Source organism: Eleutherodactylus coqui, chromosome 6, assembly GCF_035609145.1.
Source record: "Eleutherodactylus coqui strain aEleCoq1 chromosome 6, aEleCoq1.hap1, whole genome shotgun sequence".
In the NCBI taxonomy this organism is placed as follows: Eukaryota; Metazoa; Chordata; class Amphibia; order Anura; family Eleutherodactylidae; genus Eleutherodactylus; species Eleutherodactylus coqui.
The window spans coordinates 40573773-40586087 of NC_089842.1; the positions used below are offsets into that span (position 1 = coordinate 40573773).

The following is a 12315-nucleotide window of genomic DNA, read 5'->3' on the forward strand; positions in this document are numbered from 1 at the left end:
CCCAAAGCGAGGCCTGGGTTTGTGAACCGCCCGGTGTCCCTCCGTACATTGCTTAGTGTACGCCTCCTAGTGGCAGTAGCTATACTCATGGTCTTTAAGTTGTGTCCACCAATGATACGGACGAGAAAGATACTTTTAGAACCCTTACAGACTACATGGTCCCATTTTTATATTCATTTAGTGGGTTATGTTTAAAGTCCAATGCAAACAGTGATCGTAGTAGAATTTCTTCCCCAAAACATCAGGATGTGTCTGGACCCGGGACTTACGTGCTTGCCAGGTGACATAGGGTTTTCCTTCTCCAGCTGACCATGTGATTTGTGAGTGAGCAGCTCCACAGGGAGGTCATGATGTCCCCGTAGAGGTAGTTCTTCATCCTCGGCTTCCATCCTGTGTAACACTGGTGATCTCCGGGACACCGGATTCTAAGGATACACAACAGCTTAGGGTCAATATTGCCCTGCAGCTCAGATTAGTCAACCGCTACCACTGAAGATGGGCAATGCTACTAATGATTATAAATGCACAACAAATTGTCAAATGTGTGGATACACTCCCCAAAGCTGCAGGAGAAACTGGCGCCATAAAAAGGGGATATCAAAAAAAAAAAAAAAACCACCCCAAAAAACTTAACTTTAAATTTTTTGTAGGATGAGTTGTATAATCTCAAATACCATATAATGCACTGAAAAAAAATAAAGATTTCAGATGGGATGAAGAATAAATAAATAAGCTTTTTTTTGGGGGGGGGGGGGGGTAAAGGTGGTTTAAAAATGACTTGTTAACTTCAACCTGTCAGTACGAAGAAGACAATACCAAAACAATTTTTCGTTAAACTGCTTTTTAAAATAAAAATTGAATATCAATAGTTTTTTTTTTATTGCTTTATGCTGCCATCTTTTGACCATCATAACCTTTTCTGTTGCTATGCTCGTATACATTTTTTTCAACCTGTAGTTTCTTTTGACACCATTTTTTTTTTTTAGAGTCAGGGTGACCAAAAAATAAGGACATGTGGCGGTGTATTTTTCTTTTCTTTTTAATGGTGTTCACCACACAAGATTGATAACATTATTTTAATAGATCAAACTTTTATCGACATGTTGATACCACATTTGTTTTTTATTTTTTGTTAAAAATGGGAAGAGAGGGGTTATTTTTTAAAGTTTATACAATATACTGCAATACTTTAGTTTTGCAGCATATTGTATTTCTGCAGGCATTCTATTAGGATGTGCTACAGGCACATCTTAATAGGCAGGAGCACATGGCAGCCCTGGGTTGCTATGACACCAGAAAAGCACCATGAGATCTCTTTGCAGGGTGGGGCTGGGGAAATTCAGGAGACAGGGGAAGCTCACTCCCTCCAGTCTAAGGCCTTAGTCAGACGGGTGTTTTTTCGCGCGATTTGCGGATCGCATGACGGATGCGCATCCGCAAATCGCGTGACCGGTGCGCGCAAGTCGCCCGCAAATCGCCCGAAAATCTGCTCCTAGCCGCGTTTCATTAGAAACGGGCCGGAGCTGTCCAGCGCATTGCATTCAATGGAGACGGCAATACAGCCGGCTCCATTCAAAGCAATGCGCTGCAGGCGAGCCCGGGATGAATTGTCGGCAAGGGCTTAAATATATAAGCCCTTCCCTGCCATTCATCCTAAAATGTGTAAAAATAAAAAATATATGTATGCTCACCTTCTCCCGGCAGCCGGAGCTTCGCACGGCCGTCCTGCAGTGGGTGTGAAGGGGGTGTGAGTCAGACCTGCCCCCTGATTGGCTCAGCGCTGAGCCAATCAGAGGCATGTCTCACTCACACCCATTCATGAATTCATGAATGGATGTGAGTCAGACCTACCCCTGATTGGCTCAGCGCTGAGAGGCAGCAGTCACTCACCCATTCATGAATGGGTGTGTGAGTGAAACCTGCCTCTGATTGGTCAGGGCTGTGATCAATCAGAGACAGATCATTCAGCAGGCGGGGATTTTAAAGCCCCGCCGGCTAAATAGTGCCGAGAAGCAGTTCAGGAGAACTGACAGCGGCCGCAGCAGAACTCCGGCTGCAGCGGAAAGGTGAGTATACATTTTTTTTATTTTAACACATTTTAGGATGAATTGCAGGGAAGGGCTTATATATTTAAGCCCTTCCCGACAATTAACCCCGCGCACGCCGGCAGCCCATTGCTTTCAATGGAGCGGCTGTATTGCCGCTCCATTGAATTCAATTGGCAAACATCGTTCTTCTCTGCCACAGCTGTTACAGCTGTGGCAGAGAAGAATGATTTGTCTTCTATATGTTCTCAATGGGGTCGGCGCTGCTGCCGCCGGCCCCATTGAGTGCATATAGAGAAGAGAACAGGAATCGCAGATCGCAGATAGGTGCGATCTGCGATTTTTTGTTCTATAATTTATTGGACGAGCGCATAAAAAGCGCTCATGTGTCCGATACCATTGCAAAGCAATGGTTTTATAAAATCGCCGGACGCATGCGCAAATCGCGGCTAAAAACGCCGTCTGACTAATGCCTAACAGTTTAAATGTTGCTATCAGTTTGACAGTAGTACCTAAATAGTTAACAGCTCCAATCATGGCTGTTGTAGGCAGGGGTCATTGTCAAAGACAGATGTCATCTGCCATGTATGGAGTGGGCTCAGCTCCCAGACCTAATCCATGCAAACCCTGCCCCCCAATAAGGGTTTAGTGGGGTCTCCACGAATTGGGATCTCCATTAGTAAACCCCTCCACCCAAATGGTGCATATATGGAAAAAAGAAATGTTGACTTCAACGGCGCATCTAGTTACATTTAGAACATTAACATAGATCAGCCCGGACTACCCAAAGTTTTTTTTCCATAGCGAATAAATCTTGCAGATATGAAGCCATGGAAATCTCCACAGAAAGCTAGGATAACACCCGCCCCACCCTGTGCAATGAGGCTCATCCATTCATCTTAGAACATTCTCCTCCGATCCAAATCCCTAATATATTTACTCTTTATTGCAGGCCGAATAGCGGACAATGGTTTTGCAACCCACAATTACAGATAAAGATTTACAATCCAGAGGCTGAGGCTTCAATCGTAAATTTAGGTTTAGGATTTCCACCCTTCTTGTGACACGGATATTTACAAGTTTATAATTACGTTGCCCTTTGGAATGGCATAAAGTGAAGAGCCATAAATGAGAAGTGCGAACTCACATCTCTGGTGGGAGAGACCTTCCAAATGCCACCGGGCAGCGTTAACTCCTCAGCCTCCACAGTCTTCAGAGCCGCCAGCCTGCCACGCACCTGCCGCATTGTATTCTTGAGCTGTTGATAAAGTTGAGATTGTGCTAGTAGAAAGTAGGCCATACAAACTTATTACTTGCACTGAGGAACCGTACATTAAGATTATTAAAACAAACAAACAAAAATATTATATTTTATATGTATAATGAAAATCTGTACAAAGAACCACTCCGGGTTTTTTACTCTTTTGGGGCAGGTTGTGGGCCGGGAGGGGGGGAACCCATTACAGCATCAGACTTCTGCTGTGAGGAATCCTTTTGTCACTTGTGCCCTCCAAGCTGTGTAGTCTGCACTTTTCCTTCAGCTTCCAGGTCACATGACCAGCACTCTGACAATGTTCAGAAGGGGACAGAGTTATGCAATGGTCTTAAAAGGGAGAAGAGGAAAACAAAAAGGCCTTTCTTGCCCATAGCAATCAATTACAGGTCAGGTTTAATTTTCAAGAGCAGGATACAAAATGAAGACTGCTCTGCGACAGGTTTCTACGGGCAGTTCTTTTAGGCAGTATCAAAAATCAATCATACTAACTGCAAGACACAGAGTGTTGTCAGAGTGCTTATCGTTTGGCCTATATCACTGACTTATGCTGTTAAGGGTCCAGTTCTGTTGCTTGTCCCCTCCAGGCTGTGAATTCTGCACTTCTCTTCTGGCCTCCAGGTCACATGACCAGCACTCTGACAACGCTCCGAGTCCTGCAGTTAGTATGGTAGACTCGTAATACTGCCCAAAAGAAAAACTGCCTTATATAGGATAGTGTGCTTCTTTAAGAGATTCCAGACCAGCTTTAAGCTGCACATCTGACAGCTTGGTTACTAGTTTCTAATGATGCTGTTAACCAACCAGTCTCAGATTATTGTTTGCCTAGCTGATGGTGGAACAGTCACTAACTTTAGAACCGTCAGGCCTCATGTTCACTAGCAAATTGAATTGCGATTCCGCGGGTGAAATCCGCATTCAATTTTGCCCATAGGGAATCATTGGCTGTCCGCGGTCAATGAAATAGAATTTTGCACCCGCAAATGGCATTTTAAATCGATTTGCGTTTTTCACGCGCGGGAGAAAAAAACGCAACATGCTCCATTTTACTGCGGATTCCACGCGGATCTGCCACATTGCTATCTATAGGTGCAGATATCGGCATGAAAAAAAAAATTTAAAGCAAATCCGCGCGGAATCTGCTGCAGATTCTACGCGGATTGTATTCTTCTAGTGGACATGAGGCCTCAAAGTGTCATAACTTATGTGCCCATACACTATTTTTTTCTATAAATAAACAATTAACTTTTCTGGAGGAGTGGGAGCACATGGATGCACAGAATGTTGTCATAGCAGCAAACAAGTCACAGAAAAGGGGCCAAATCAATAAACAAAAAACAAACATCCCACTGCCAACAGCCAAACTAAGTTAGCATTTACATGTGTGAGTTCGATCGGAGCACAAGGACCAATGAGGACCACTAACGCGGTTTGCGTCCAAGATATTAATCAATGCCTTGTATTTGTTACTTTTTGCAGTGAGCAGTCTGGCTTTATAATGCCGGGAGAGCCCAGGATGTCAGTACTAGTGTGGTACATTTGTGGAGGTGCAGGGCAACCCACTGGGCTTTATTGTGTGTCATTAATAGGCTGTAAGCCTGCACAGTGCACTACATGCATTAGTGGGACTGGCAGCTTTTCTAGGTCTTAGGCCTAATGTACACGGCGGTGGCGGAATACCACAGCAGAGTTCATCACGGCGCTCCCCAAAGACCCCATACTTACCTCCAGATCCGCTGCGTGAAAGTCCCGCATGACTCCCCATCGCACATGCGCAGTACAGCGCATGATGCGTTGGCAGCGTCACACGACAGTGTGGTGGTGCACGTATTCACGCTATACTTCCGCTGTGCTACAGGGAAAGTATAGCGTGACGGGTGGCTTCCATTAACTACAATGGAAGCCGTCCGTGCTTATACCCGTGGCAAATAGGACATGCCTTGGGTAATTTCACGCTACAGAATTCCGCGGTGGAAGAGTGTACATTGAGCTATTAAGTTCAATAGAACCCAATAGCAGTGGTAAAACGCGGCAGAAATCCGGCCGTGGGCATTAGCCCCAAGTTCACACCGGTGTTTGGGGGTTCCATTTTCCAGCTCCATTATGGGAGCAGGAAAGGGGAATTCTCAGGCCAAATAGATTAGTCTTACAACAAAACCAAACAGATGCCATTGGACTATAATGGGATCCGTTTGGCTTCCGTTCAGCTATCCAATATTTCACCGGACGAAAAAGTCCTTAATGCAGGAATTTTTCCTCCAGCACTTTGTGGCAGATCTGCGACGGAACCTCCGAACACAGATGTGAACATACAATTACACATATATGAAGATAACAACAAGCAGCCACCTCTCCTTTGTTTGGAGCTGTTAAAGGTTGTTCATCAGTATTTTGCCCTTCTCTAACAACCTCCATATAACATTTTGCTTGTTCTGCATACTGCTGGGAAGAAAAAAACGGAAAAAAAACCCAACGCCGTTGCCTCATGCCCTGCACTGCGCATGCACGCCGCCTGAGACACTCGCAGTGGATCCGGACAGGAGAGTATGGGTCTCTGGCTGGTAACCAGGTCGAGATTTCGCAGTCGGAATCTGACCTGGCTGTGAGCATTCGGCCTTAGGTTTTAGTTAAAAACGTAGTGTTATCAAAAGCACGCAGCAGCGTTTTTAACGCTCCCCATCATTGCGATGGGTGATGTGGTGCATAAATAAAAAAAAACAAAAAAAAACCCCACACTGAACAGATAGCGTTCAAAAAGGCCACATTAAAACACTTGTCTGAGAAGCCCTTTTGAAATCAATGGAGGCTCAGTACAGCGTTTAGTGGGAGTTTCAAATGTCACGCTAAACACTGTAAATAACGCCCGTGTGAGAGCGGCCCCATCTGCAGATTTCTACAGCAGTGTTAGAGACCAAATCCATACAAAACAATTCTGCACGGATTCCGCCCTGTGAAGATACCCATGAGCACACAAATAGTCTCCAATGTAATGAGCCAATTTTAAGTTAAAGTCCCATTTAGACAACGATTATTGCTCAAAAGCAGTATGAGCGATAATCGTTTTGTCTAACTGCACTGACATTGTGCAGTTTTTGTTAAGCAGTCGCTGCTCGTTCTCTTTCAGCATCCTGAAAGAGAACGATCAGCCTTAACAGGAGTTCACAGTAGGATACAGCTGATACTATTGTTTCAGCTGTATCCTGCTTGAACACAGGCACGGTATGAAGAACAGAGCGATCCAGCTGTGTTCTTCATACTCCACACGGAGCGCACAGCTGTATACCAGCTGAGCACTCCGTGAACAGCCTGGGTACAAAGAACAGAGCAATCCAGCTGTGTTCTGCATACCCCGCTCGGAGCGCTCGGCTGTATAAAACAGCTGGATGCAGAAGACAAGTGGCCCAGCTTATCTTCTGTATACCCCGCTTTGAGCGCAAAGTGATCGCTCAATATTTGAGCGATCACCTTGCGCTGTAAAGGCACACAACGATTATCTCTAAAAAGTCACTCAAAAGACATCTTTTGAGAGAGGATAGTTGTGTCTAAACCAGGCTTAAGTCTTGGCATTCATCTCATATCTGCGTGAAATAAGAGAACTGGATTAAACTGTATTCACTGGGAGGTCAGGGTATTTGGGATAGACAAGAATTCAACCATCTACTCCAGATTTTAGTAAACTTATCCTCATGATCCCCCATTATAAATGTCCATTTGATCAAAGGGAGACAGCGACTGAGTTAAAAGATCCAATAGTGAAAGTAGGTGTCCGAGGGCCCATGCACCCTTAACTAGTCCAACATATCTGACCCTCATACACATTAGATAGCTCGGGGATTCATGCAGTTTCCTACTTAGCACTTTCCTCATCTGTATGTGTAGAAATATACCACTTCACTAGAAACACAACACATCTGGTAGAAGTTCACCGTTCAGTACGGCCGTATATGTAGGGTAGGAACTGAACAGTCCTGTAACTATACAGCACAACAAAGGGTAGAGTCACCTAAAACATGTGTGTCTAGTTGTTCAACTTGACAATCTGATGACCAGTGTTTACAGAACACATCTCATGGGTATCTGTATACACAACAGATCAGAAATAATAGCCTGTATAGTCAGACACTGCACTAATTATCACAAACACCGGGCCAAATATTTTTACACGGTAAACCAATTAAGACAGGATTATTAGATGGATGTTTTTTTTCTAGTCCTACAGTTGTTTGCCCCGGAACAAAGCTCTTATTGCTGCTGGGAATTAAAGGTTTTGTTCATCTTCCTCCAATTACAGTCTTCCATCTAATCAGACATCCGGGATGCAGAGGTTTCGGCACACTGGGCCATATAGTTGCAGAGGCAACCGTACGACCCCTAAAGAGTATCATCTATGGGTACCTGCTATGGTCAGCGCTTTCTGCTTCCAACAATGACCCCAGGAATCAGCTGATCGGTGCAGATCTGACCGGAGGGTCCGCACCGATCATCTATTGATGACCTGTCGATCGACATTAGAAAAAAAAAAAAAAGTCCTAGAATACCCCTTTAAAAGAGAAGCTGAGCCTTTCAGTGCTGGCTCCAGTCTGGGGAAGGAGAGGCAACAGTAGCCTCTGGGATAGCTGGGGAGGGGGTAACACATCCATGTGGGGATTCTGAAGCGGCATGCCTGTACCCACATCAACTAAGCAAGCTGAATCGGTTAGTGGCCAGATTGCGTGCTGTGATTTACTTGCAATGTTTGTGTCAAGTGTGTGCTGAATGAAGCTAAATGTGAGAAGAGAATCTTCTGTATGGTCGTGAATTCATAGTGTGCCGAACATCTTTCCCAGAGAGACGGCGATCCCCGTAAGCTGACGTTCTTCAAGCTGTTGCACACATAAGAGTTAATAATGGGAGATTTGTCCTGAAAAAAGTGAAAATTGCTTCCTGACCCTTTACAACAATCTGATCAACATTCTACATAAAGGGGTATTCCCAAGGCTGACTATTATCACCTATCCACAGGCTAAGTGATAAAAGTCTTAGTGCGGGTCTCACCACTGATCCTAAGGACAGGGGTCCAGTGTCCCCCTCACTGTGGGCTCTCAGCACCCCCTGCAGCGAGGAGACTGAATGGAAGTAGAGTATGTGCTGTGTTACTCCAGCCATCTTTAATGGGACAGCCACTAGCTCACACTGGAGCAGAGTGGAATACGAGACCCCAATCTCAGGATCAGTGAGGGTCTCATCACTGAGAAACCAACTGTCAGACTTGGACTTCTATCACCTATCTATAGGATAGGAGATTAATCTCGGGATAACCCCTTTAATACCAGTAACCCTGTCTATTGTGTTTACAAGGAGGATATCTAACCCTTCTTTACAGGTCTTCACACTTCTCAGCCATTATTAAATCTTTTGGGGGCACGTTCCAAAACGTCACGGTACTTGGAGTAAAGTAATTCCAACCTTTTTATGAAATTGCACCTATAAGCAAGGACCATCTGCACTCCATGGGGGCCACAAAAATGAATGATCACATTATTGTGAACATTTAAATATTTGTGTAAAAAGGTGGCAAAGGGGTACCACCTTCTCTAGAAGCCATGCTGTTCCTAAGACCAGATAATAACTTGTTGGCTTTTGATGCAGCTAACTGGCATGAAGTGCTAGAATACAGTTTATTATCAAAACTTCCACCCAAATCCTTATCCATTGTGGAGCCACCCAATAGTGATTCATTGTGACTCATTATACAAGGAAATATAAACACACAGCGAAGTAATAATGATTATTATAGCATTAGTTCCTGGATATATCCTGCGTTGACCCAAAACACACATACTATGTAAGAATGCTTTTAATCATTTGTGTTCTTGGTAAGGCAGCTCTACAAACAGCAGCTCTACAATGAAAGAAAAAAAAAAAGCGCACGGAATAAAAAACTCCACGTCAGTAGTGGGAAAGTACATGCAGTAGAAAAACAAGGCTTTGCTCTGTGCTATGATTTACGGGGCTGTCCAGTTGTAAACTATTGTTGGTCCATCTTCAGGATAGGTATCAATAATCGATCAGCAGGGGTTTGTCCTCTGGGACCCCTGTCGATCAGCTGTTTGCTGGGTCAGTGCGCTCATGTATCACCCTGATTTTTTTTTTTGCAGGAAGTAGACGCTCCGTTCTCTCCGCAGTGGCCAGGCTTGGCATTGCACACCAAATTACCATTCATTTCAGTTGTAACTTGGCTTGCAATACTAAACCGGATCACTGCAGAGAGAATGGACCAGTCTGCTTCCTCCAGAAATCAGGTCAGCGCATGACCACAACTGATCGGCAGGGGTCCCTGGTGAAATACTCTTGATGATTTACATTGATGCTTTATTCTGAGGATAGAGCATCAATAGTTTACAACTGAATAACCCCGTTAAGACCCACTGCTTTTGGTGGAAACATGTAGGCGTCCAGGGCAGTAGGCACAGTTGCAGTTTTAAAAAGTTTGATGCAGTAAAGTGTTGTTCCTTCCCCCTCCATTCCTAAAGTACCAGAGAAAATGCTTGTTTTTCTACTGCATTCATAAATGCTTCCACACTGTGGAATATTCTGCTGTTGAAATCCGCAAACCAAGTTCTTTTGGACTTGCCAAAAAGGGGTTCTACCATTTTAAAAAATATTATTATTAATTCTATACGTGCTTATTCCTTCCCAGTCAGTGTCCTTACCAGATCTTCACCTCACTGATCTTCTCCTGGCTGCTCGTTTCTCGGGTCACTTAACCTCCAGCTGGCCAGATCCTGTGACAAAACGTACATGTCCAGCATTCTGCTTCCTGCAGGGCAATGTACCCAGTCACTAGTGAATAGTGTTCACTACCTAACAGGGAATGCCGAATGCTCGGCCACCTGCTTCAGTGCGCATGCATGAAGTCTCGCTGCTAGTGTTTGATATGCGCTAGAGCAGGCTGCTGATGTTTCGGCATTTCCTGCTAGGCAGTGAACACTACATCACTCTTAGCATTCACTGCACTGCAGCTAATGGATGCTCCAAAATAGTTAGAAGAGGATCCGGCCGACTGGAGGTGAGGTGACCTGGGGACTGGAGGAGCCAGGAGAAGATCAGTGATTAGAAGAGGCGGAAAGAAGACTGACAAGGGTGGAATAGGCAAGTATGGCTTTTGTTTCTTTTTCTAGTGAGAAAACCCCTTTAAAGGCCCATTTACACCAGCCGATGGTTGCAAAAAAAAAATTAAAAATTAAAAAAAGTTAATCGGCAATCGTTTTAGCGATAATCAGTGCGTGTAAATGTGCGCCCATCGTCCGCTTTTCGGGCACTGCTGGCGGATCATTAAATTCAGTCCAACCTTAAACTCATCTTTCACTTTTATCAGTAGTTCTCCACGGGAAGTGCTGATAGCATTGTTTGCCCGTGGAGAACAAAGGATCTGAGCCCAGATAATAGCCTTGGGCTATTAACTGTGTTCAGGGAAGGCTTCATTTACACGCCTCATTGGTATTTAAAGTAGCCGAGTAGCTACTTAAATACCAATGATCGCATACCAATGCTTTATGCAAAATGATCGCTCAAAGCTGTCACTCAAACTGTCGTTTGAGCAATCATCTGCCCATATAAACCAGCCTTAACCCCTTAGTGACGGCCCTATCGTAAAACTACGTCCTGCTGTTGCAGGACGTGTATGGAGGGAGGTAGCGGCGCTATCTCTCTCCATACAGCGCGGGCATCAGCTGTTTATTACAGCTGACACCCGTGGGCAATAGCTGCGCTCGGCCGTTCGGGGCTATTAACCCTTTAAATGCCGCTGTCAATTCTGACAGCGGCATTTAAATGCCCCGAACGCTGTTCGGGGGTCCCGCACGGCCCCCCCGCGGTGAGATCGGGGGAGCCGTGCAGATGTTATGGCAGCCGGGGGCCTAATGAATGGCCCCAAGGCTGCCTTAGCAGACTGCCTATCAAGCCATTCACACAGGGTGGCTTGAAAGACTGCCTGTAAAAAAGCAGTATGACGTAATGCTATAGCATTACGTCATACTGCAGGAGCGATCAAAGCATCGCATGTTAAAGTCCCCCAGGGGGTCTTTGAAGTAATGTAAAAAAAAAAAAAAACAAACAAAAAAAAAACAAATCAATAAAGTTTTTTTCATTGTTAAAAAAAATAAGTTATAAAACTTTAAATCACCCCCCTTTTGCCATATCTATTATTAAAAAATCAAAATAATAAAATAAAAATATGTATTTGATATCGCGTCCGTAAAAGTCCGATCTATCAAAGTAGTGCATTATTTTTCCTGCACGGTGAACGTCGTCTGAAAGAAAAAAAATAAAGAACGCCAGAAATACACTTTTTTAGTTACCCTGTCTCCCAGAAAAAACGCAATAAAAAGCGATCAAAAAGTCGTATGTATTCCAAATTGATACTATCGGAAACTTCAGGACATCCCGCAAAAAATGAGCCCTTGCTCAACTACGTCGACGGAAAAATAAAAAAAGGTATTGCGCGCACAAAATGACCGCAGAAAATAATTGAAAAAAATTAAATAACTTAAAAAAAAATATATAGAAGTACTACAGCAAAAAAAAAAAAAAAATATACAAGTTTGGTATCGTAGCAATCGTACTGACCCATAGAATAAAAATATCAGGTCGTTTTTGTTGCAATTTGTGTGTTGTAGAAACAGGACGCACCGAAAGATGGTGGAATGTCGTTTTTTTTCCATTTCTCTCCGCTAAGAATTTTTAAAAAGTTTTTCAGTAAATTATATGGTACAATAAATAGTGCCATTGAAAAATACAACTCATCCCGCAAAAAACAAGCCCTCATACAGCGACGTCGATGGATAAATAAAGGAGCTACGATTTTTTAAAAGGGAGTAGGAAAAAACAAAAATGGAAAAAAGCAAAAAAGCTCCGTCACTAAGGCGTTAAGCCACTTTCAAATCCACGTCAGACATGCAGATCCTGGTGTGGATTTTTCCACAAGGCAGAATATTCAAGTGTGTGAAAGCATCCTAA

The 12315-nt window shown here is 44.0% G+C and overlaps 1 protein-coding gene across 1 annotated transcript in view; it reads right to left on the reverse strand.

The window, feature by feature from the left end:
- The window catches only part of CCDC15 (coiled-coil domain containing 15), a 39291-nt gene that overhangs the window by 15311 nt on the left and 11665 nt on the right, over positions 1-12315 (reverse strand). Inside the window, exons 4-5 of the mRNA XM_066606659.1 lie at positions 3193-3303; positions 270-425 (exon numbers count right to left, since the gene is read on the reverse strand). Coding sequence (XP_066462756.1) covers positions 270-425; positions 3193-3303 — 267 coding nt within the window. The remainder of the gene's footprint in view (positions 1-269; positions 426-3192; positions 3304-12315) is intronic.